Source organism: Podarcis vaucheri (assembly GCF_965113315.1).
Source record: "Podarcis vaucheri genome assembly, chromosome: 14".
Lineage (NCBI taxonomy): Eukaryota > Metazoa > Chordata > Lepidosauria > Squamata > Lacertidae > Podarcis > Podarcis vaucheri.
Genome location: NC_138752.1, coordinates 38,873,865 through 38,897,278, shown reverse-complemented (window position 1 = coordinate 38,897,278; position 23,414 = coordinate 38,873,865). Strand labels below are relative to the sequence as shown.

Here is a 23,414-nt window from a genome sequence, read left to right as displayed (position 1 = left end):
ACTGAGCAGGATAAGTGGAGTGAAATCCTTCTCAGTTTGACTTTGTGTTCCTGTTGGGAACAGGCACGTGCAGTTAACACAGGATTTAATCCAGCCAATCAGGTGACATCACGGCCATGAGCCCTAGTCAGTATGGTCAATGGTAAGGGATGATGGGAGCTGTAGTCCAACATCATCCAGAGTGCTACAGGTTCCCCAAAGGGGCAACATGTTGTTGACTAGGAATGTACACAATGAAGGTAACTGTGCACTGCAGAGGACCCTAAGCTACTTGACAAATATTGTCCAGTTGAAAATGCCCTCTTTCTGGGCAAGGTACTTCAGAGGGTAATGAGAGTTTAGCTGCACATTCTTGGAGGAAACTTATTATCTTGAGCCATTTGACACTTTCCTTACCCCTAAGGTTGAGGTTTTTTGTACTTCTGTTATATTTTATTGTTTCTATACCATTTATATGTTATGTTTTGTTTCACAAAATTTTATTTTGTGTACTGCTCATGCTTTTTGTTATTGTTAATGCTGAACAGTCTAGAAAATTACAGAATAAAGCAGTAAGAGGAGGGAGTGAAATGCTGAATTTCACACTTTGATTTTAAATAAGCACCAAACTCTTTGACTGCAGGTTCAAGGGAGGGAGAAAATAATAGACAAGTCATCACAGCCATGTTGGGTGATATCGCTGGGCTTTTGGTCATGTTAGTCTATCATGCACATTGCAAGGTTCTATCCAGCAGTAGCCTAGAATCAGTTCTACAAGAATTAAACCTTAACAGAAAAGAAAACTGACCGCAACGATGGAGCCTCCATTGTGATGTGCCGCTGTTGAATCTTGCCCTGAAACCACCGTGGTCACTGCATCCGGTGACAGTGGGGATACGCCCGACAGGCCTTCAGTATCCAGAACAGGCAAGGGACTGCCAGGAATAATACCGGCACTTTGGGCTGCTAAGTCAATAGCACCTTTGAACAAAGAACAGAAAGCTAAGAGAAGTCTTATTTCAGCAATTCACGAAATCAAACTGCTGTCTTATACATGGGCAATAGGTCTTAACAGCTTTTCTGTAGGAGTTGATATGTGCCAAAGTTATTTTTAGTAGTTTTTTCTGACACTGAATTATTAATATAGATCACCAATTCAGCGCCTTTTATCTCAAATTTTCAGTTCAACATATAGGAGCAAAGATTTCAGTGTTCCCTTTGGTTTTCAACTTGATATATCTTGCAGGTAATTATGCCTTTGGTCCTATTAGTTCTGAGGTCTGTACTGGTATGAATTCCAGCAGCTTGAAAGGAGTGTTATTAAATTTAAAGGATACAATCTTATCCACTATCATCTAGGGAGGCATATCCTGTGAAAATGAATATGTATGTACTATAGTCAATAACTATGTAGCAAGCAAGGAAAGCAACCCAGTGGTACATTGTTGTGTGTGGTTGTTCTACAAAATCTGGAGCCATCATCCACACCTCTGCCATCTAAATGCCTCCTCAAACAAAAAATCAGATGGCCCCATCTGCAATAGACATTTAAAGCAGTATTGTTCCACTTCCAATGGCTGTTCCACTTCTCCACAAAGAATCCTGGGAATGGCATTTGTTAAGGGAGTTGAGAGTTGTTAGGAGACCCCTATTCCCCTTCCAAGAGCTACAGTTCTCAAGAGTTCCCTGGAAAGACGGATTGGTTATTAAACCACTCTGTGAACTGTAGTTCTGTGAGAGGAATAGCAGTTGTGTGTATCCAACTTGGTTTTACTCAGAGTAAAAAGGTAAAGGTACCCCTGCCCGTATGGGCCAGTCTTGACAGACTCTAGGTTTGTGCGCTCATCTCACTCTAGAGGCCAGGAGCCGGCGCCGTCCGCAGACACTTCCGGGTCACGTGGCCAGCGTGACGAAGCTGCTCTGGCGAGCCAGCACCAGAGCAGCACATGGAACGCCGTTTACCTTCCCGCTATAAAGCGGTACCTATTTATCTACTTGCACTTAAGGGTGCTTTCGAACTGCTAGGTGGGCAGGAGCTGGGACCGAAAGCCGGGAGCTCACCCCGCCGCGGGGATTTGAACCGCCGACCATGTGATCGGCAAGCCCTAGGCGCTGAGGATTTACCCACAGCGCCACCTGCGTCCCAGAGTAGACCCATGGAAATTAATGGACCCAAGTTAGCCATTTCCATTATTTTCAATGGGTCTAATCCAAGGAGAACTAGTACTGGATACAACCCAATGACCTGACTGCTAGAAGGCTATTGTTGCGGCTCAGCCTCTCAGGGCAAGGTACTCCTGCTTCTGCTAGATGAAAACATCTACGTTCTAGTTGAAAATCTCAACTTGTACTTATTGAGTGCAACAGGAAATCAGAGAAGGGGAGAGAAGACAAAATTCATGGATGTAAAATGATTAAGAGTAGTCGCTTCTGTTATTATAGCTACCATAACATTCCTGCTAAACCTGCCCTCCCCGAACCACCGCCTTCCAAGGAGAAACCTACTGGACAGATGGTTGGTGGCTTGAGCTGGAAGGACCTTGGGAACAATGGGACGGGACACAGCTGCTTTCGTAAGTGAAGACTGGATCGGCCGAAAAGATCCCCTTCCTAAAAACGAAGTAAAAGCATGAATTTTTTTAAAGGTGGGAAACATTGTCATAGACAGCCAAAGAGCTACGCCCCTCCTTATGGCCAGTTCTCATTCTCTCCCCAGTGGGACATACAGAAGACAGGACCATTTACTGCAAATGGCACCTACAATAATCATAAAATTGTAGTATTGGAAGAGATCCTGAGTCATAAAGTCCAACCCCCTGCAATGCAGGAATCTCAACTGAAGCATCCATGACAAGTGGCCATCCAACTTCTGCTTAAAAACCTCCAGCAAAGGAGAGTCCACAACATGTCATGTCTACTATCAAACCAAATCCAGCTTCCATTTCAATGTTTTTACTGACAATATTGTCCTTCTGCATGAGAGGAAGAACTCTGTGAAATTAAGTGGAACTATAGGCAAGAAATAGGAGGAACACAAGCTTACGCCCTCAAAATATTCAAGTCTTGTGAACCTCTAATCTTTACACACTTCACAGGGGTGTTAATGGTGCAGAATTTGCTAAGAAACAGGATCCACAGATTTCCATGGGGCTTTCTTCCCTGCAAGTGTGCTTGCTATTCTATGTTCCTCAGAGAGGAGGTTGCATTCACATGCAGCAGCAAGTAAAATACTGTCCTACCTCTCAGGGCTGTTGGGGTGGTAAAACACAGGAAGGGCTGTAAAATACTCCATGGGTAGAAGGGTTCACTGGTAGGGAGGGAGGGGCTGAAACTAGTGGAAGAGTATTTCACTAGTCTTTCATAGAGTAAACTAAACACCCTGTTTGGAGTATGTACACAGTTGAAGCTCACCTGTTGCAGAAGAGTTTGATAAGATGGAGAAGGAACAGACGTGCTGGGAGGAATTTCCAGATGGCCTGGGTAGCAGCGTTCTCTGAAAAAGGCAAGGCAAGACGCCTTTAAAAAGAACAACTTAGGAAATGCAGCACTGGCAACTTACCATGAATGATCCTCTGCTGGTCATGCAGGCAACATTTTAGGATCCTAGACCATGTTTCCCTCTATCTCCTAGGTTGGGGTGGGGCTAGGACAGGTATCCTGGAAAGCTCCCACATGACCACAGGGAAAAGCATCACATGGTACATTTATGATGCTTCAGGGGTGCTACCAACATTAATTTTTTCCATCACACACTAGACTCTGCCCACTTTTGCCTCTGGTCTCACTCACCACTGGCATGTAGTTTGTGCATGGCTGCCCAAAAGGGAATGGGGCTCTTGGGTGGGAAAGGGTTCCTCATTCTTGCACTAGAGGATGGTCAAAGATACATGCCTTTACGATGTCAGAATCAAACACCAGCAATGAGCTCTGAGAAGATGCAGGTCTCTCACACTGACCCATCTGACATGATAAAGAAATGCCTTTCTCTGGTTTCCCAACATTTCCTTGCAAGTATTCACATCAGTCCCATTTGAAACACATACTGAAACAGCTAGCACTAGTTGAGAGTCTCTGGCAATGTTTGCACAATAAAAAGCAGACCATTGAATAGCAGGAAATAGTAGGAACTCTCCATGTGGATGGAGAGAAAAGGTCATATGAAAACTACTAGATGAAACTACCCGACATGCAAGAGATACATTTCAATTAGTCTTTCCTCTGACCTGTACTACCAGTGGTTTTCGCAGATGTCTGTTATGCAGTTTCCTCGGCTTTGGCAAGAAGAAATCAGATTGCATCTGAAGAGAAACAAAGGGAACTTGTAACACACATTCATTTTGCTCATCAGTCATGAGCCTTGAGGCTTTGTTAGCCACCTAAAAAGTGCAGCCTAGATTGGCAGGGATACATTGTGTTAATGCACCTTCTCTTTACTCTTGAACACCTGCTTCCCCATGGCTCTCCACCCATCCTATGCAGGTACAGTGGTGCCTCGCAAAACGAAATTAATCCATTCCGCGAGTCTCTTCGTCTTGCGGTTTTTTCGTCTTGCGAAGCACGGCTATTAGCAGCTGTCAGGGAACTGACATCAGAGGAAAGGGAGTTGGTAGGGCTCCCAGAGACTGGGAGAGAGTCAGCAGCCAAAGCAGGGACCAGCAGGGGGAGCGAGGGGTCTCTGGAGGAGGATCTCAGTAATGCTGAGAGAGACGCAGCAGCCCAGGCAGGAAACAGCAGGGGAGAGAAAGGGGTGAGAGACACGTCCAGCGAAAATAGCGGGGAGGTGTCAGAAGCAACTGTAGGGAGACCCATTCTTCGCCGGAAGCTGCCACGTCGTGAGTCCAGGAGACGCGTTTCCGTTAAGGAGCTTCTTTGCTGGAAACGTTTCCGCAGGCAGCCACTGTCAGACTCTACTAGTGACTAGAGCAGACATGTCTGAGGAGCTCTGTCACACACAGAGGTTTGTGGAGCCGCACAAACTCTGAGGGGGCACAATTTTAAGCACAAGCAGCTAATCATCCCCTGACAGCAGTCTGACAGTCTCTGTACGCTGCCTGTGCAGGAGAAAGCATCATGAGCAACCCAGCCGGAACCGGAGAGGCAGGGGTTGGAGCTGGTCCAAGCTTGGAAGAAAGGTATCAAGCTCTGGAGGTCCAACTTGCGCTGCAGACGGCGAGGCTCGAGGAGAGAAGGGCTCAGGATGCAGACAAAAAGGGGAGAACCACTCAGTTCCCCAGAAAGGTACCAGGATTGGTGCAGAAGTTTGGGGGGGACCCCAAGGATTACCATGCCTTTAGGACAGAGATGCAATATGCCCTTAATGTGCAGTTTGATGAGTTCCCTGATGAGGAATCGCGAGTTGCTTTCGTAATTGGGCATCTTGAGAAGGGGGCGCGAGACTGGGTTCGACCCCTGATGGCAACGCACAATGATATCCTAAAGGACACTATGAAGTTCTTTCGTGCAATGGATATCATGTTTTCCAGCGATATTGAGGAAGGGGTGGTGCGCAGACAGCTAATGGCTTGCAAGCAGGGAAGCAGATCTGTCCGTGAGTACTGGACTGAATTTACCATGCTGATTCACAGATTGGGGTGGGATTTATCGGCGGCACCCATTCAGATGCTATTTGAAGAAGGTCTTTCTTCGGCTGTGAAAGACGAGCTGTCCCGGAGCCCCAGGGCGGTGTCTATGGATCAGCTGACCAAATCTGCGCTGACCATTGGAGCGCGCCAGGAGGCAAGAGCCTTGGAGAGGCGGGAAGGGAGAGGGGAACGTTGGAAGGAGTTCCGCATTCCAGACATTCCTGAGCCAGCTTTCCCGCCGGCAGAGCCGATGGAAATCGGAACAGCCCGCGCGCGCGCAGTTTCAAAGCCCAGTGAGGGGGCTAAGAAGGAGGGAAAAGGAGCCCGGAAATGCTATCTCTGCCAACAGCCAGGCCACTTTGCCAGAGTCTGCCCCCAGAGGAAGGAATGGCAAGGGATGGTGGGAGCTGTTGAGGGGGGAGAGCAGGGAGAAACGGAGCATGTAAAAGCCAACGCCTGGTTGCCACCGTCAGGGCACTGCAGCCAGGCCAAAGAGCAGTGAAAGTGCCCGTGCCAGAAGCTCCTCGACCTGCTCTAGTGATTGAAGTGTCGCTAGAGCTGCAAAATGGACACCCCCTAAAAATAAAGGCGCTGTTGGACTCAGGCAGCTCCTGCAATTTTATGAGCAAGGAGTTTGCTGCTGAACACCAGATACAGACTATCCCTTTAAGCAACCCCCTGCAGGTGACCACGATCGATGGCAGGGAACTGTTGGGAGGAGGAGTCAGCTTGCAGACCGTCCCAATGATAATGAGGGTGGCAAGGCACACAGAACTGATAGCGTTTAATGTGGCCACCTTGGGAGGCGCTCCCATTATTTTGGGAATGAGATGGCTAGCCCTACATGATCCGCTGGTGGGCTGGCATCAAAGAGTGGTTTCCTTCGGTTCAGCACATTGCTTAGAACACTGCAGGGGGGAAAAGGGGTCAGCAGGGGCCCAAGCCACCCTGGCAGGGACTGAAGTAATGGAGAAGGGGAAGGTGCCACCACAGTATGCTGATCTCAGCGACGTGTTCAGCGAGAAGGAAGCTGACCAACTACCCCCGCATAGGCCCTTTGATTGCCAGATCAATTTACTCCCTGGAGCACAGCTTCCTGTAGGCAAGTTGTATGCCATGTCAGACAGGGAAATGCAGCAGTTGCGAGAGTTCATTGACAAGAACCTGAAGGGAGGCTTCATCAGAGAGTCCAAGGCAGCGGGGGGTAGCCCAGTGTTTTTTGTGGATAAAAAGCACACGGACAAGCCGAGACTTGTATGTGATTTCCGGCAGTTAAATGCAGTGACAGAGCCGGCGGCTTTTCCTATGCCCAGGATTGATGATATTTTGACCAGGGTGCGGAAAGGAAAGATTTTTACAAAGCTGGACCTAAGGGGGGCGTACAACCTGATACGTATAAGGAAAGGGGATGAATGGAAGACCACCATGTTCACCCCTTTGGGGGCATTTGAATACCTCGTTATGCCTTTTGGATTACAAACAGGCTCCGCGTGTTTTCAAGCCTTCATGAACCACGTACTGGGGCCTTTGCTCTACAAGAATTGCGTGGCCTTCTTAGATGACGTGTTGGTGTATTCAGAGAATGAGGAGCAACATGTGAGAGACGTCAGAGAAGTGTTGAGCAGGCTGCAAGCCAACAGGCTGTGGGTGAAACTGGAGAAGTGTCAGTTTCATACCAAGGAGGTGGAATTCCTGGGGTACCGCTTGTCAGACAAGGGGTTGGCCATGGACCCCGGCAAGGTTCAAGCAGTGCTGGAATGGAAAACACCCAAAACCAAGAAGGATGTGCAGAGGTTCCTAGGGTTTGGAAACTTTTATCGTAAGTTCATCCGAAACTTCGCCCACCTGACGGCGCCCATCACGGACTGTCTCAGCAGTAAAAAGAAGTTTGTTTGGACGGGGGAGGCGGAGCGAGCGTTTGAGGAACTGAAAAGGGCCTTCGCCTCTGATGAACAACTTCTGCATGTGGATTTACAAAAAAAGCTGAGGGTCGAAACAGACGCTTCTGACAGAGCCATAGGGGCGGTGCTTCTTCTGCAGCCGGGGAAGGAGGAGTCAGAGTGGCGACCGTGTGCCTTCTTTTCGCGAAAGCTGAACAAATCCGAGAGGAACTACACGGTGTACGACCGGGAACTTCTTGCGATTCATGAGGCTTTCCGGAGATGGAGGCACCTGCTAATTGGTGCACAACATAAGGTGCAAGTGTGCACGGACCATAAGAATCTAGAGTATTGGAGAACTGCGCGAGTGCTCAACCAACGGCAGTTGAGATGGGCCCAGGAGTTCTCCAAATTTAACTTTGAGATTTGTTACGTGCCAGGCCCAGAGAACGTTAGGGCGGACGCTCTCTCACGCAAACCTGAATATTTGGAGGGGGAGGGTGCACCCGAAGAGACCCATGTCATTCCCGAGGACCGCTGGGTGTGTGGGGCGGCATTGGTGGGGCAAAGGGAACTGGTAGAGGGAACGGTGCAGGATGAATACGCCCAGGACAAACTCAGGGGTCTCAGGAGGGAGGGAGACAAACCCGGGGGTTTTGAGGAGAGAAACGGGGCGTTGTACTACAAGGGAGCGTTATATATACCTGAAGGGGAATTGAGGGAAAAGGTACTCAAGCAACTGCACGATAGCCCCACAGCAGGGCATTTTGGGCAACACAAAACCATGTGGCTGGTTACCAGGGAATTCTGGTGGCCCAAGGTCAGGGAAGATGTGCGGGAGTATGTGAGAGGGTGTGACCAATGCCAACGAGCCAAGGGGGAGAGGCGGGCACCGGCAGGTTTATTAGAACCACTACCCACGCCGGAAAGGCCATGGGAGGCAGTGGCAATAGATTTCATGACTGATCTGCCAAGGTCCAGAGGGAAAACAGCCATCATGGTTGTGGTAGACCTGTTAACCAAGATGGCCCACTTTATAGCCTGCTCACATGCGGTCACAGCGGAAGAAACCGCTAAATTGTTTGTGGAAAATGTGTTTAGGCTGCATGGCGCCCCCTTGAGGGTGGTTTCTGACTGAGGGAAACAATTTACTTCCAGGTTCTGGAGGAAGCTCATGAGCTTATTGCATGTAGAGGTGAATTTCTCAACTGCCCGTCATCCAGAAACCAACGGGCAGGCGGAAAGAGCTAATGGTGTCCTCCAGCAATATTTGAGGTGTTATGTGAATGACAGAGAGAATGATTGGGTGGAGAAGCTGGCGTTGGCAGAATTTGCCTACAACAATGCAGAGAACGTGTCCACGGGGATGAGCCCCTTTTTGGCTAATCACGGGTGTCATCCCCGAGCCTTCCCAGGGGGGGAAGGGGAGAACTGGAGCGTTCCAGCTGCAGAACAGTTCGTTGAAGAAATGGAAGCGATCCATCGCCAGCTCCAACTTAATTTAAACAGGGCGAAGGAGGAATATAAGAGGCAGGCAGACAAAACCAGAAGGGAAGGGGAAAGCATTAGGGTGGGGGACCAGGTGTGGCTGTCCACCCAAGGGTTACCATTCAAAGGGGGTTGTAAGAAGTTAAGACCCAAAAGGCTGGGCCCATTTGAAGTCACGCAGCAGGTCAACCCAGTGGCTTTCAGACTCCGGTTACCGAACCACATGAAGCTGCACCCAGTGTTCCACAGGTCGTTGCTGTCACCGTATAAAGGGGACAGAGAAGGGAGGGTCAATAGGGGACCAGCTATGGAGGAAAAAGAACACAGCTACCATGTAGCGGAGATTCTCGATTCCAGGTGGAAGGGAGATCAAGTAGAGTATTTGGTAATGTGGGAAGGGGAGCCGGAGTCGGAAAACACCTGGGTCAGGGCAGAGGATGTAGATGACGAGGTTTTGATAGAAACTTTTCATCAGAGATTCCCTCGTAAACCTCAGCCAGTGGCGAGGTTCCGGAGGGAATACTTCGCCACCACCGACGAAGAAGAAGAGTTGGAGGGGTTCTCTGATTCCGAGGCGGAGGAGGATTCAGCGAGCCGGAACGAAAACCGATGGAGGGAAATGTTCGAGACGTCTGAAGATGAAGAGGATTCTTTTCGGGGTTTCAGCTCCTCACCGCCCAGAGGAGAGAGTAGGGGCGGGGGGGAAGGGGGCCCTGGAGGGGAGGTGGATGTCAGGGAACTGACATCAGAGGAAAGGGAGTTGGTAGGGCTCCCAGAGACTGGGAGAGAGTCAGCAGCCAAAGCAGGGACCAGCAGGGGGAGCGAGGGGTCTCTGGAGGAGGATCTCAGTAATGCTGAGAGAGACGCAGCAGCCCAGGCAGGAAACAGCAGGGGAGAGAAAGGGGTGAGAGACACGTCCAGCGAAAATAGCGGGGAGGTGTCAGAAGCAACTGTAGGGAGACCCATTCTTCGCCGGAAGCTGCCACGTCGTGAGTCCAGGAGACGCGTTTCCGTTAAGGAGCTTCTTTGCTGGAAACGTTTCCGCAGGCAGCCACTGTCAGACTCTACTAGTGACTAGAGCAGACATGTCTGAGGAGCTCTGTCACACACAGAGGTTTGTGGAGCCGCACAAACTCTGAGGGGGCACAATTTTAAGCACAAGCAGCTAATCATCCCCTGACAGCAGCTTAGCAGCTATTAGCGGCTTAGCGGCCATTAGCGGCTTTAAGAAAAAGGAAACAAACTCGCAAGATGTTTCGTCTTGCGAAGCAAGCCCATAGGGAAATTCGTCTTGCGGAACGACTCAAAAAACGGAAAACTCTTTTGTCTAGCGAGTTTTTCATCTTGCGAGGCATTCGTCTTGCGGGGCACCACTGTAATCTAGGGAAGGGAAGTTCAGGTTGAAGGTGCCTGAACCAAAGGCAGCAGACAGTGCAGACCCTGTTGCTGCACATGAGGCAGGGCAGAACTCTAGGGTAGTGGGGGCTCCCCACACCAGAGGCAGCTCATTGAAAGCTGAATGCTTCTGCCTGTGGAGTATGTAGGAGGACTTGAGCATTTCAACCCCATTTATAAAGAAACAATGAAGCAAGAGAGCACCATGGAATGGGTTAGTCCCCTTCTAGGCTGAAACCCGCGTTGTGTCCCTACAACCAAGCTTTTTACCAAACACAGATCAGCCTAACTCCAGGGCCTTCCAAAACAGATTAGGAAGATAAAGCATTTCCAAAATCAAAATGCTGTAGAACAGGGTAACTTGGTTTGTGGCATGGAATAAATTCTCTCTTGATCTGCAAGTTTTGGGGGCAGCTGTATTTATTCCTTAGGAGCACCCTGATCAGATCTGCACACCTTACAGTTCAACATAAACCGTAATAAATAAAGAAAACTTACACTGATTGTATCTAAGCGCTGCCGGAAGGTTAGCTCTGCTTCTTTACTTTGCAAGAAAAGCTTCCCATGCCTGCTGTTGGGTGGGAGAGTTGTGGGAACAGCAAAGAGGCCACCATCTGCATCTGCACTCGTGGAACCTGAAGGACCAGCCACCAAGAGAGGTCCAGAGTGATTTCTCAAACCTGGTAGGGTCAATAAAAATACAAGCATTCGTGGGAATTAGTCAAGTGCAATTTCCAATTAGAAATCTTTGAGGCAAAGAATTCTTCCACCAATCCACATTTGTTGTTAGGGAGGGTGAGCCAAATTAATCAGGAACTGAGTAGCCTTATCATGACATTTCATGGAGCAAACAGCTGAGGAATCACAGAACTGCAGAGTTGGAAAGGACCGCCTGCGCAAAAACCCCACCACACTATTCCTACCTCATCTCTGAGATAAAATCAGTTGTCTTCCCTCAGAGTACAGACCTACAGCTCAATGGATACACAGGGGCTATTGGGATCCCTGTGGATCACATGCTTTTTTCCTGTTCAATAAAGCACAATATTATGAAAATCATGGGCCAGGTCACTGAGAAGAGCCCCTTTATAACTGATGATTTTAAAGTGAAATATAAATAGACTGAAGCAGTATTATATAATGAAAATCATGGGTCCTAAGCTAGGGCCTTGTTAGGCTGGTAATCGGGCCTTGGTCAAAATAGCCTCTATCTCCATCAACATCAGAAAAACAAATCAAGCAAGCAAGCACAGCTTCAAGTACAGACATTCTCAACTATATTCTGCAATTTTTCTGCAGAAAAATCCCCAGAAGTTTAACAAGGTTCCTCGAAAAAAAAGATCAGTAAAAGAAGATAAACTTCCCTGAAAGACAACTTGTCCAACTTTTCCAATATTCATCTATCATGAGCAGCAGCAGGGTATGGGGTCAGAATGCTTTCTATGTTTATGCAGGACAACAGCCAATCACACCTAAACCTGCACCCTGTGTGAAGTAAGCATGCAGCCTAGAACATTTCTGGAGTCCTCTGCAAACAGAGAGATTCTGTGACAGATGTGTCAGGAGTCCATGGCAGACCAATGCTTTCCTGAATGGTAGAAATGCTGAAAACTAATACTTTGTCTTAGGGCTACACAGAACCAGTTCATCTCAACAACTGACTCACCTGAGGAACTGGAGGTGATACTGGGGGGAAAGGTTTTCTTGTGAAGGGCAGGCTGATTGCGTGCACAGCCTGGACTCCGGGTGCTGACGGCAATAACCTTGCCAGGGGGGGTCAGAGCATGCTCCTCTTGAGTGGGCTTTATGGGAGATGTTGCAACAGAGTTCATTTCAGGGATCTGAAAAGAAAGAGAAAATGGTTGTATCCCAACAGCTGCATGCTGGAAGAAAGTGGGGGGAGGAGGACGTTGCCATAGATATGGGAAGTGTGTCTATGCAAGCTTTGTGTTATCACCGGGGTGGGGCAAATGTGGTCTTGCTGATGTTGTTGGATTCCAGCTCACATCAGCAAGGAGACAGCATGGCCCATGGTCAGGGATGATGGAAGCTGCAATCCAGCAACATCAAAAAGACCCACCACTCCTTTTCACTTTATCCTACCTGTAAAATTTCTGGAAATTTTGAAAGCATGGTCAAGAGGGTGGGAATCTTTTTCTCTTTTTTTGGTGGGGGGAGGAGACAGAAATTGTGGGGGAAACAGAGAAACAGGCAATGATTCTTTTTCACACTCTTTACAGATTGAAAACCACTTTGTTATTTTAGGAACATAAAATGTATCATGCATAATTTGGGTTGCCATAAAATTACCACGTTTGGTATATTAGAAGTACAGATTTTATGTAGACAGTAATTACAATTTAGATTTTTTTTGTAAAATTTGCTGCAAATGGAGCTAATTCTGCTGCACTGTAAGCAACTTAGCATCTCTTGGGGTTTGTCAGTTTATGAGGAGGAGCAGCTAAGAAACAATAAAAACATAAGCAGCCATTAACATTATAGTAGAAAAAATTATGTATTCTGAAAATTTTATCTCCTGCAGTCTTGTGTCAAGCAAACACAAAGCACTCATTCTCATATTCTCTTTCATAGTCATGCAGAGGACATTTCCCAGCACCCTATGGCTGCTGGAGGGCAATGGTAGAGGTCCCTCCAATGGAGGCTGCAGCACAGTGCAATGGAACTTCCAGTTCCTCCATGTCCCCTTGCTGAGGGACTTTATTGCAGAATATGGCCTGCTAGTCCCTTTGCTGGGCACAGAGCTGGGCTCCCTTTCCCAAGCTGTTAGCTGACCAGCAGCAGAGAGATACAGTGGGGTTGGAAGGGTGGATGTGGTCTCTTCCTTCTCTAAAGCACCATGAAGGCAGTCAAAAGAGGAAACAGAACACCAAATGAGGGGCAGGCGGCCATATGAATCAGAGCTCCACAGAACTATGGGCACTACCACATTGGAAAGTACTCTAAAAACCACTCTTAATTTTTGCTATGAGGCTTAATGTCTATAAGCTACTCCCAAAAAGTAGCTGAAGAGCAGCAGTTACCCTGCTGTTCTCTATAAGGCAGAAATAAAAAACGGGAAGGTCTCTCCAGGGTGTACCCAAAGACCCCCTTATCCCTTGCCTTCTTCCTGAAGTTAACCCCTTTGTGCCTTTTTGAGGACCAAAAACTGTGCAAACTGAAAGACGGTGGTTCTTAGCATCAATGCAAATTATACTTACTGGTTTGGGGTTAACTTCAGTGGAGATAAGTTTTAAGAGGCAGTTGAGGAGTTTCTGTTTGTGACAGGTGGCTGATGGAGAAACAGATTTAGGTTCAGGCATCTGCTCCCCAGGATCCTGGGTTTCCGGCCCCAAGACAGACAGCCAATCGTACTCTAGCTGTAGCTTGTTCGGTTTGCCCATCATGAGGTAGACTTCAGCCAAGGTAAGGCTCTCAGAGGTCCGCAGGCTCCATCCCTCCTCTCTGACCTGTTGCACAAGGCGGCTTGGGTCATCCTTGAGAGACTTTGCGACCAATTGTCCCTGAGGTGGTGGCGGCGGTGGCGGCAGTGAGGTGCTGGGCTTCTCCTGAGAGTCCTCCATTACATCCGATAGCTCCTTAGCACACATTTCTGTTTGTGGTCCGCAGCACTGGAGGGCCTGAGTTTCAGTTCTGGTTGGGCCGCAGCTGGGCAATGCCACCCCACCTCTTGCCAGCTGTGTGGGACTGAGGCTGCCAGCCTCTGTGCTCCCAGACGAGAGCCTCCCGGGAGGGGAGTGCCCTGCCAAGGCAAAATCTTTCCCATTCAGTCTATCTGTGCAAAGACACTTCTCTGGGACAATAAGGTCCTGGCAAGATTTCATGTACCGAGGAAATGGGTCAAGCAGAGAGAGCTCCTCCAAATCAGGGGGGATGCTACCGCAGTCACAGTTCGCGCTGCCAGAAGATGACCCAGTCACCAGTGCAACGGCTGGTGCCTCCCTACCCTCAGCACAATGGGTTGTGGGAACCGGCTTTTCAAGACTCCCACTCAGATCTTGAAGCCCGGACAGTGGCTTATCAAGACTATGTGCAACACTGAGAGACAGGGATGCTCCTTCGGTAAGCCCAGCCTCTGAGGAGCAGTCCTCAGCGCTTGCAGTTGCCTCAAATGTGGACTGAGTGTTTCTACTTGCTTCTGTAGTGTTCTCGGCCCTGGTCCCACCCTTGCCTTCTGTTCCCCGAGGGTATTTCACTTGCCCTCTGGCTGTCCCCTGACCGCTCTGTATGCCTAGAATTTGGGCAGGCGGCAGCAAGAGGGCGTCTTTTGTATTCTGCTTGCATCGGCCGGATTCCTGCCAATGCACTGTACAGAAAGCTTTGGAGTGTACAACCCTGGCAACCCCAGGGAGGGGTGTAAGCGTACAGTTCTCTCCTGGGAAGAGATGGAGCATCACTTTCTCTTCCGAATAGCTGCCACTTGCTTCAGGATCCCTGGAGTCTTGTAGTTGCCTTTCTGCTAGTGTTTTACGCTAAATACAGGCCATTAAGGAACACAGCAACACTTAAAAGAGAGAAAGTCTCTCTACAGTCCACACATCCACAGACCCAAGTGGGAAAGGAATATTTTATAACATAGTCAGGAAACCTTTTTCAGCTAAAGGGCCACATTCCCCTTTGGATGACATTCCAGGGGCTGCATGTCAGTGCAGGGTAGGGCCAGAGGACAAAAGCAAGCATAACAAGAAATGTGTGATACAGTAGGCTACATTCTATTCACAGAAAGCCCTGAGATTTCTCCCCAACACACATACACCAGCCCCACACCTCTCCATCCACCATCCAGGTAAGTAGGAAGCATTGTCAATGTTCAGTGATACATTCCAGCCAGACAAGAGTGCTTAGGAAGGGTGCAGAGCAGGGATGGTGAGGGGCACGACCTGGGGAAGTCTCCTACCAATAGAGGGTCTCAAGGGCCTGGGATCCTGCATCCTGTCTCATAAATACAGTAAGGGTCTAATGAAGAGTAATGGCTTTCAAGAACTTGAAGGCTAGTTATGTTGAGCGATGTCCCCAGAACACAAAATCAAAAGGCAAAACAAATTTCTGAGCAAGAAAAAGGATACAATGCGCACCTCATGGAGAGCCCATTTCTGTTTCAGGAACTCAATGAGGCTAGATACCTTACGATGCAACTCTACGATCATCCTGGCAAGCCATGGAAGACAAAACACACACAGAGGAGTCAGCAAATGATGTCCCACTAACAATGTAGTATAGAAGTCACAGTACAAGCTAAGTAAAGTACAGACTCCCTCTCTCTGCAGATGGGCATGTACTCCCTAATTTCCCATTCATTGGAGCAAGGGGGAAAGAATACCAGCTGCATTCCCACCACAGCTAACGGTTAACTATGAATGTACAGATGCCCCCCACTTTTCTCCTTTCCTACTGTGAGAACAGCAAACCACCATTCCTGGCTTAGTGTAATGTCCGAATTGGGGATCATGGTTTGCTTTGCTCCAAACAATCCTTGATGAGACTAGACAGGTTTTGTTCTTAGTGTTGGTGTGTCTCGAGCAAAAGTAACTATGACCCCCAGGTTCACATGCAATACAATGCCAGGTAATGTGATAGGGGAGGAGCAAAGCAGAAGTGATTTCCACATTCACGATAAACCATTCTATGGTTTGCTGTGATGTGCAAAGGCAGGCTCTATTCGCATTAATGAACAAGTCATCGTATACAAAACAGTAACGGGTATCCAGGAGATGGAGTCACTTGTTTGCTAGCAGTGGCTAAAGTAGTCTATAGGTTGTGCCAATGATATTCAAAATTCAGCTCTCAAGCTTTAGTTAAGCACAACACACACACAAACCTGAGACGTGGATTCTGGGCCAGGCTCTGCACACGGGCCCATGCATGATTATTCCGTGGCTGCAGCTCCACGGGGACCTTCAGTGGAAGGCGCACTGGCTTCTGATCCTCCTCATCACTGATGCCTGAGGGAAGAAGCAGTGAAAATTCCTGAATTATTCCCACAAATAAGAGGTAGCTATCCTATCACCTGACATTCACCAGAGAGCATAGGAAATAATCCGTAAGAGTATTCTTGGGATGAGGAGTGGGGAGATGATTTTCTAACAGAAACACTAATAATAAAAAAAGGGTTTTAGTCGTACATTAACTAAAACTGAATAATTAGTCAGAGAAAACCTTTGACCCTTTCATCCATGACTCAAGAAATGTTTCTGCCATGACACCAAGCAGTGCATCAATACAATTCTACCATCTTCTCAACATGCTCACTGAAACACAACAATACTTCTTAACGCCACAGGAAGAGGAATTCTGCTTGGGCTGCCACTCCATATGCCTGGAACACTGGGTTAGTTTTTCACGTAAGGTGCTTCTGCTGTCACACCCCAAGCTGAGGTTATCAGCAAAATATACTGCACAATCTGAGCTGTACAGAGTGTGAGGCCACCCACAGCCTCAGAAACAATACTGGCATCATAATTAAGAAGGCAGACAAAGGAGTGGTCGTTATCATCAACAAAATGGACTACATAAAGGAGGCTGAGAAACATCGATACCATGTTTTATACAATGGAGTTTTATTAGATGCATTAATAAAGTCACTTTCCTAAACAATTCTATTGTCACCGAAGACCAGTTTGTATAACCAAACTGGCATTTGTGGATCCAGATGCAAAAACAAATGCAGGATTCCTCACAAAGCTCAAAGCTCATTTATTTGTTGTCACCTCTCAAGCCACTTATGAAAGCATAAGTGTATGTAGAAACTAGGAATCACACCCTTCTCACACCTCAAGGAGTCACACGACCCCTAGAGCATGCACCAAACCCTGCATGGGTCCACTCAAGCCACAATTATTGAATTTATATACCATACTTTATCCAGAGGTCTCAGGGCAGTTCAATACACATATTGCTTTGTGAATTGACCTGGAGAGATAGTTGGATCTCTCCAGTGTCCTAAACTCCCATTGTTCTAGGTGCATTTTGTGACAGGGAATTTCATTAGCGCAAGCTCTGGGCGCAGTATTGCGCCTAAGATTTCCGGTTAAAACTTCTACCTCCTCACTTCCAGCTACTCTCTGAAGACTGGAGAAGAGACCCTCTTAACACTCTTACAGGGGTAGGCAGGAGAAGAACTAGACCATGTGAAAAATGAGCATAATATTTTAGCTGCAGTTCATTCATTTTCAGCTTTGTATTCTTGTTATAAAAAAGTGTGCCTAGACATTCCATTGTTGCGCCCATAACCTAGGTTTAAGTTGCCATTTAGCTACTAGCCTTCACATATCAGTTTCTAACACTGGGTCTCTCCACTGGTGATCTGTTTCAACCCTCCTTTTCTCCCAGAGCCTCTTACATACCATCTGGATCACAGAGTTTCTTCAGAGCCCTGCACATTGGGGCTTTGATGCGAAGATTCCTCCCTTTGTAGCGTACAGTTGTAGCCCTAGAAATGTTAAAAGAATGGGACAATTGAGGGCACCAGAAGCATGCACGGCAACTCTGAATGTGACTTGAATACTTGTTTCTGGGAGATTTACTAAGGAATCACACTATCCGTGGTTTTGAAGCCACAGAAAACGCCACAGTAACCTACAGAGCACTGTAGTCAGTGCTATTATTTTTCTGCACCTTGTCACCAATTACCAGGGTCCACTAATCTGATTCAGCATATTGGGACACCGTGAAACCCATATGGCATCTGTGCTGATCCTTCAGAAAACATAATTAGCACTTGCAGAGAGTACTCTTTCAAATGCCATGCAGAACAATGTTGCAACATGGCGAGCAGCAGAAATAGAAGCTGTACTTCATGCTGCATCCAACTAAGGGTGTGGGTGGGAGATTCAACTCGCTACAGATGGAGAGATCCAGCCACGTGAGCTTTCTTTTACTGTGATGTCTTGTTCTTAGCACAGTATGGTTGCTTGGGGGCTATTCTTCTCCTGCTGTTTGTAGAGAATGAAGGCTGCACTATTAACAGTCTGAGCAAGAAAAATTGCCTATACATATCAGAGTGAGAAGGACAGGCAAAGAAATCACCACCAGTCTACTCCAGCTAGACTGCCTCCTCACTACCACTGGGCTAACTACCATCAACTGCCCCTGGGGAAAGATCCCAGGAGGAAAGGGAAGCAGGCAGACAATGTCACGAACCCAATCCTGCTCCAGTTGAATTGCCCTCGCCAGTAAGGATATCTATCACCTGCTGCTCTGTGAGAAAGACCCCAATAACTTGTAATGTGTCTATCTAGTGTGTGTGTACATACACACACACACACACACACACACAGGTGTGTGCTTTAAATCTTCAATTATGTTAAAGCACCTTTGAAGGACTTATAACTTTTCTTTCAGGATACAAGAGATTGTAATGCTTTTATTGTTCTTCATTAAGTGAAAATAGCATCTTACGTTTAGCATAGTGATTTCTTCTGAACTGTAGTTTCAGAAGGTCAAAGCAACAGCAGCAAACTCTTTAAAACTAGTCAGTTCTCCCTGCTCTTATAAAGCAATTTTATAACACACCTAAAGTAGTAAAATCATTTCCTTTGAGGAGCAGTGAAGAACTTGTAGTCCTCCAGATGCTGATCTACAATTTCCATCATTCTCAAACATTATTCTTTCTGGCTAAGGCTGATGTGAGTTGGAGTCAAACAACATTGGGAGGACCACGGAGTCCCCATCGCTGCCTTAGAGCTCTGGGATGGAATAATAACAACATCTGTGCGCATCGTGCTTTTCAGGCCGGACATGTTCAGAGTAGCTTCACAACCTGAGATAATAATGTACCTCAAAATCTAAACATTGTACAGTGATAATGCTAAAAAGCAAAGAAAAAACATACCCAACTTGAATAAGCTCATTGAGTTTAGCTGCATTTTTGTCATCCATACCTTTAAGTACAAAACAAAAACAGATCAAGCAGGTCATTTTGACTAACATCTAACAAAGAGGTTTGAAGGTATTCTAAAGAATGTATACACATACATGTACATCAAAACAGTAAAAAAAAATGGAACTACAAACATAATATTCCTATCATCCCACAGAGCTCTGAAAAAACATGAATCCATGACTCTTTGAATAAGAATTCATTTTTTTAAAGCATTTCCTCTTCTGAAAGTGAGAGGAAGGTGTTCTGAAAGGAGGAGTAATGATTAGCAGGAGAAAGGGGAAATGGTGGGTTGATATATGCATAAAGGTGAAAGGAAAGAGATGGAGACTGGAAGGGAGACAGAAGGGGATCACATGGGATAAAGAGTCAGGCATTTACAATACAGACGCTATAATTTCCCCAGTGAGGCTGGCTCCACTTGCTGTGTTTGGACACGAGCCATGGTTTACTGTGACAGGAAGAAGCCTAGGTTTCTGCACTCCTAACACCTCCTTTAGTATAGCTGTCATGAGAATAGATGCTTTTGCTCTCAATTTCAATTAACCAGTTACGTGTCATGACTGAGCCTTAAAGAGTCGTTATTTTTAACTAAAGTTTTGATTAAAGAAGCCAGCTTTACAAACCATGGTTAAGATTAACCACGGGTTGTTGGGATGACATGACAATCTGTGGTTAATCAAAAAAGATAGAAAAAGCTGATCTCCTTGTAGCCGTGCCAAAGGAAGGGGGTAGAAGAATGCACAAGCCTGACGTTCACCTAGACATGTTCCATGATTTATTATGTCATCTGAACAAAGCCAGTATGCAAAAGCAACTGCCTTATGTGCACCAAATCCGTTACCAAGGCAGCACAGTATTATGGAAAGCTTGCAGCCTTTATGAGTCTTGTTGCAGGAGAGCCTGCTGACAAAATGTGAATACTTATAAAAGAAAGAAACTGGGAGTTCAGAAAGTCACTGAGCAGGAGACACCAAAGAAACGGTGTGTGCTAGAGGAAGGACTGTTCTCTGCTGTAAGAGAAATGCACACTTTTTATAGCTTTGCTCTGAATATACACCTTTAGATGGATGGCTTGGGCCAAGGGATGAATGCAAGGTTATTACAGTATTCTAAACACACAAGAGGATGTGCATCTGTGTTGAAATCTGTGTGGTGCAGTCGTTATGGTGTTGGACTAGGATTGGGGAAAGCCAGGTTCAAATCCTCATACAGTCATGAAACTCGGTAGGTGATCTTCAGTCAGGCACTACTTTTAGGCTAGCCTAGCTCATCAGCTAGGCAATGAGGATAAAATGAAGGTGGAGAAAGCCAGTACATGGAAGAGAACGATATACAAGCAACTCCCTATTTATGTGCATTCAAGGCACGTGCGACGGCGCACGCACGCATTCCTGCAAACCCGGAAGTGGCACGAAAAGGGGCAAAAACGGCCCTAAGAAGAGCACAAATACAGCAAAAATGGAGCGAAAACAGCATCTAGCAATTCCCACAAGCCTTTGCAAGTGCAATCCCAGGGAGCCTTTGCACCGACCTTTGAGGCCTGTGGAGAGTTTGAGTCCACCAATAACAGGAGGGCCACACATTTCCCACCACTGATTTAACTTTTGATTTGTCCAAAGTAAACTTCATTACCTAAAAGGTTAAACAAGGCAATGATTTTAGCTTCTATGATACGCCAGTTATGGCCAGAGTATATAGAAAAATCAAATAAAAAAACAAAAAATTGTATAGTCTAGACAAAATTATAGTCTGTTGCTGACAGACCTAAAACCAAAATGGGATACTCAGAAGGTATTTCATTTTTATATCCCAAATCTGAAGACAGACATCATCCCAGGTTTTTGATTTTGAAGGAAGTTGTATCGTATATACATGTCATTCATTATCTTTCTGTTATGCAGGGGCAAGCAGATCTCTCACTGTATGTGAGTTACACCCAGAAAACAACAGAAGCTTCCTTCTGTATTTTCTTTTTGTGTCCTTGTATATTTTATGTTTTACTGTTTTGTACTCTGCATGAAAGAGCAAACTAAAAGATTATGCTCAGAAATCTCCCTCTGAAGCAGTACTGACACACAGAAAAATACTCGAAGAGAGCTATAATGAAAAATAAGGGCACCAGAAACATCCGGGGAGGAGAGTTGGGAAGGAGTCTTCCATGGCAGCACAGAAAAAACCCCAGACACTTTCTAATTTCATGGCACTAAAATGTTGTGTACTTACAGCCCCCAATCTTCTTCCTTAGCTCCCCATAACAAATTAAGCCATAGAGCTCCAGGGAGGATTTTTTCAGCCCTTGAGAAAACACTGCAAAGAAAGAAAACCACAGGTGTTAAGGGAAAAGAAAAACACTATTCACTTAGAGAATGATTAAGCCAGCAGATACTAAACACTCCCTTATCTAAGAATTCTTAGGTCTTGAGACAAACTCCTAAATATATACAAAAGTTAACTGGTATAATTGGTATACAGCAACAAGTGTGCTGTAATGTGAAGATCTGATATATTTTGCAGCTGGATTTAGGACGGAATGTGCTAACGAACAGATATCACCTTTTCCAGTATTTGAACGACCTGGACAAAAACCAACTTAAAAGGGCTGTCATAATTACTAGTCTATTCTAGTACCAGATTTCACATTTGAAATCACAGGTTAATGGGAACGATGTCTCCAAAATATATTTTATACACATACAACACACACTCTCTCTCTCACACACACACTCCTCAAATCCCAGTAGTTCATGATTTGTGGATTCAAGGTGGATTCAGCGCTCAAAAATTGGGTATATCCAGCAAGTTGGCCTCTATGAAGGAGGTTATGGCAAAATGGTACAATGGCAGGGCTTTCACTATTTTAGCCCAGAGACCAGGCTATACACTTCTCATTCAAGGTCTGCCGTTAGTCATCCTGGTGCAGACTGTTGAAGGACTAGGCTATTTTAGTGTGTTTTACTGATTTTTTTCTGATGTTCTAATTTATTGTAAATGCATTTGCATTTATAGAAAAAAAGGAAGTGCAATGTCATTTTAATGAAACATACTGCCACAGTGCTGGCACTTCCCATACAGCTGAAGACTTCCCTAACGTGTTGGTGGTCTTAGGGCAGCCTTGTTAACCTTGTGCCCTCCAGATGTTTTGGGTCTGATGTGAGCATGGATCTGATGTAATCCAAAACATCTAGAGGGCACCAAGTTGATGAAAGCTGTTATAGTGTATGCCTGCCTCCCTCAATTTCAGTCGTAACACTTCAGTGCAAAACCTCAAGTGTAGTAAGGAGCCCTTAGAAAAGGGGTGGGGAGCACCATGCTGCCCAGCTTTAATGCAGGGAAGGGAAAACTGTGGCCCTCCAGATCCTTCTGGACTACAACTCCCATCATCCCTGGCAAATGGCTAATGGGAGCCGAGTCTACAGGTTCCCCAGCCTTTACCGATTTACTCCACCTCTGCAGGACTGTGGTGCCTGTAGGACTCCTGGTCTGCAACATCCAGCCCACTATAGGGATAGGAAGATGCTATGTGTCACACAATAATTTGATACACTGAATCCAAGCAGAGTCCCCCTGCTCAAACATTTATTCAAAAACATTTCATTACTTTTATATTCCACCTTTCTTTCTGCATGGAACTTGAGGTGATGTCCATGGGATCCCCGGCTGGTCTCCCCTCTAGGCACTAACCAGGATGAAACCTCCTCAGCTTCAGCATGAAAACCATGCATAGGTACATAACCTTAGCGGGTTCCCCCCACCCTCCCCAATTCTACAAGTTGTTTATGGACAATATAGTATAGTCTGGTTGTACCAACCGCAGAACCAAACCTAACAGTATGCTCACCATTATCAAAGTCAATGTATTTGGAAATCTTGTGCCAGGTGCGGTAGTAGAAGTGCCGAACCTGTTCCTTGTTCTTCACCATGTTTGCTGGCTTGCTTTTCTTCTTATACTTCAGGGCAATGTTGTTCTGAATTGCTTCAAAATCTTTTCCGTGCTGAAAAAGCAAATACACCAATACTTTTCTACTAGCTGTCCAAATTATTATTTTGTTTGTTGCAGATGGTTTATCAGAGATGTATGGATTTCAGAGTTACAGACACACCCACTTCCGATAGGCAATCTGCAGTAGCTAACGGATTATGAAAGCATTTTTACAAAAGTGTCCAATATACTGGGATCTGCAGTTAGGGATG

General features: G+C 46.4%; 1 protein-coding gene across 5 annotated transcripts in view; it reads right to left on the bottom strand.

Moving 5' to 3' along the window:
• The window catches only part of CRAMP1 (cramped chromatin regulator homolog 1), a 47,989-nt gene that overhangs the window by 11,661 nt on the left and 12,914 nt on the right, over positions 1-23,414 (bottom strand). For all 5 annotated transcript variants that reach the window (XM_082200025.1, XM_082200023.1, XM_082200027.1 and 2 more), the window contains exons 4-16: positions 23,062-23,215; positions 21,447-21,530; positions 19,173-19,221; positions 17,686-17,771; positions 16,161-16,284; positions 15,409-15,490; positions 13,543-14,814; positions 11,991-12,165; positions 10,823-11,004; positions 4,203-4,277; positions 3,391-3,472; positions 2,485-2,589; positions 788-960 (exon numbers count right to left, since the gene is read on the bottom strand). In XM_082200025.1, the coding sequence (XP_082056151.1) occupies positions 788-960; positions 2,485-2,589; positions 3,391-3,472; positions 4,203-4,277; positions 10,823-11,004; positions 11,991-12,165; positions 13,543-14,814; positions 15,409-15,490; positions 16,161-16,284; positions 17,686-17,771; positions 19,173-19,221; positions 21,447-21,530; positions 23,062-23,215 (2,643 nt within the window). The remainder of the gene's footprint in view (positions 1-787; positions 961-2,484; positions 2,590-3,390; positions 3,473-4,202; positions 4,278-10,822; positions 11,005-11,990; positions 12,166-13,542; positions 14,815-15,408; positions 15,491-16,160; positions 16,285-17,685; positions 17,772-19,172; positions 19,222-21,446; positions 21,531-23,061; positions 23,216-23,414) is intronic.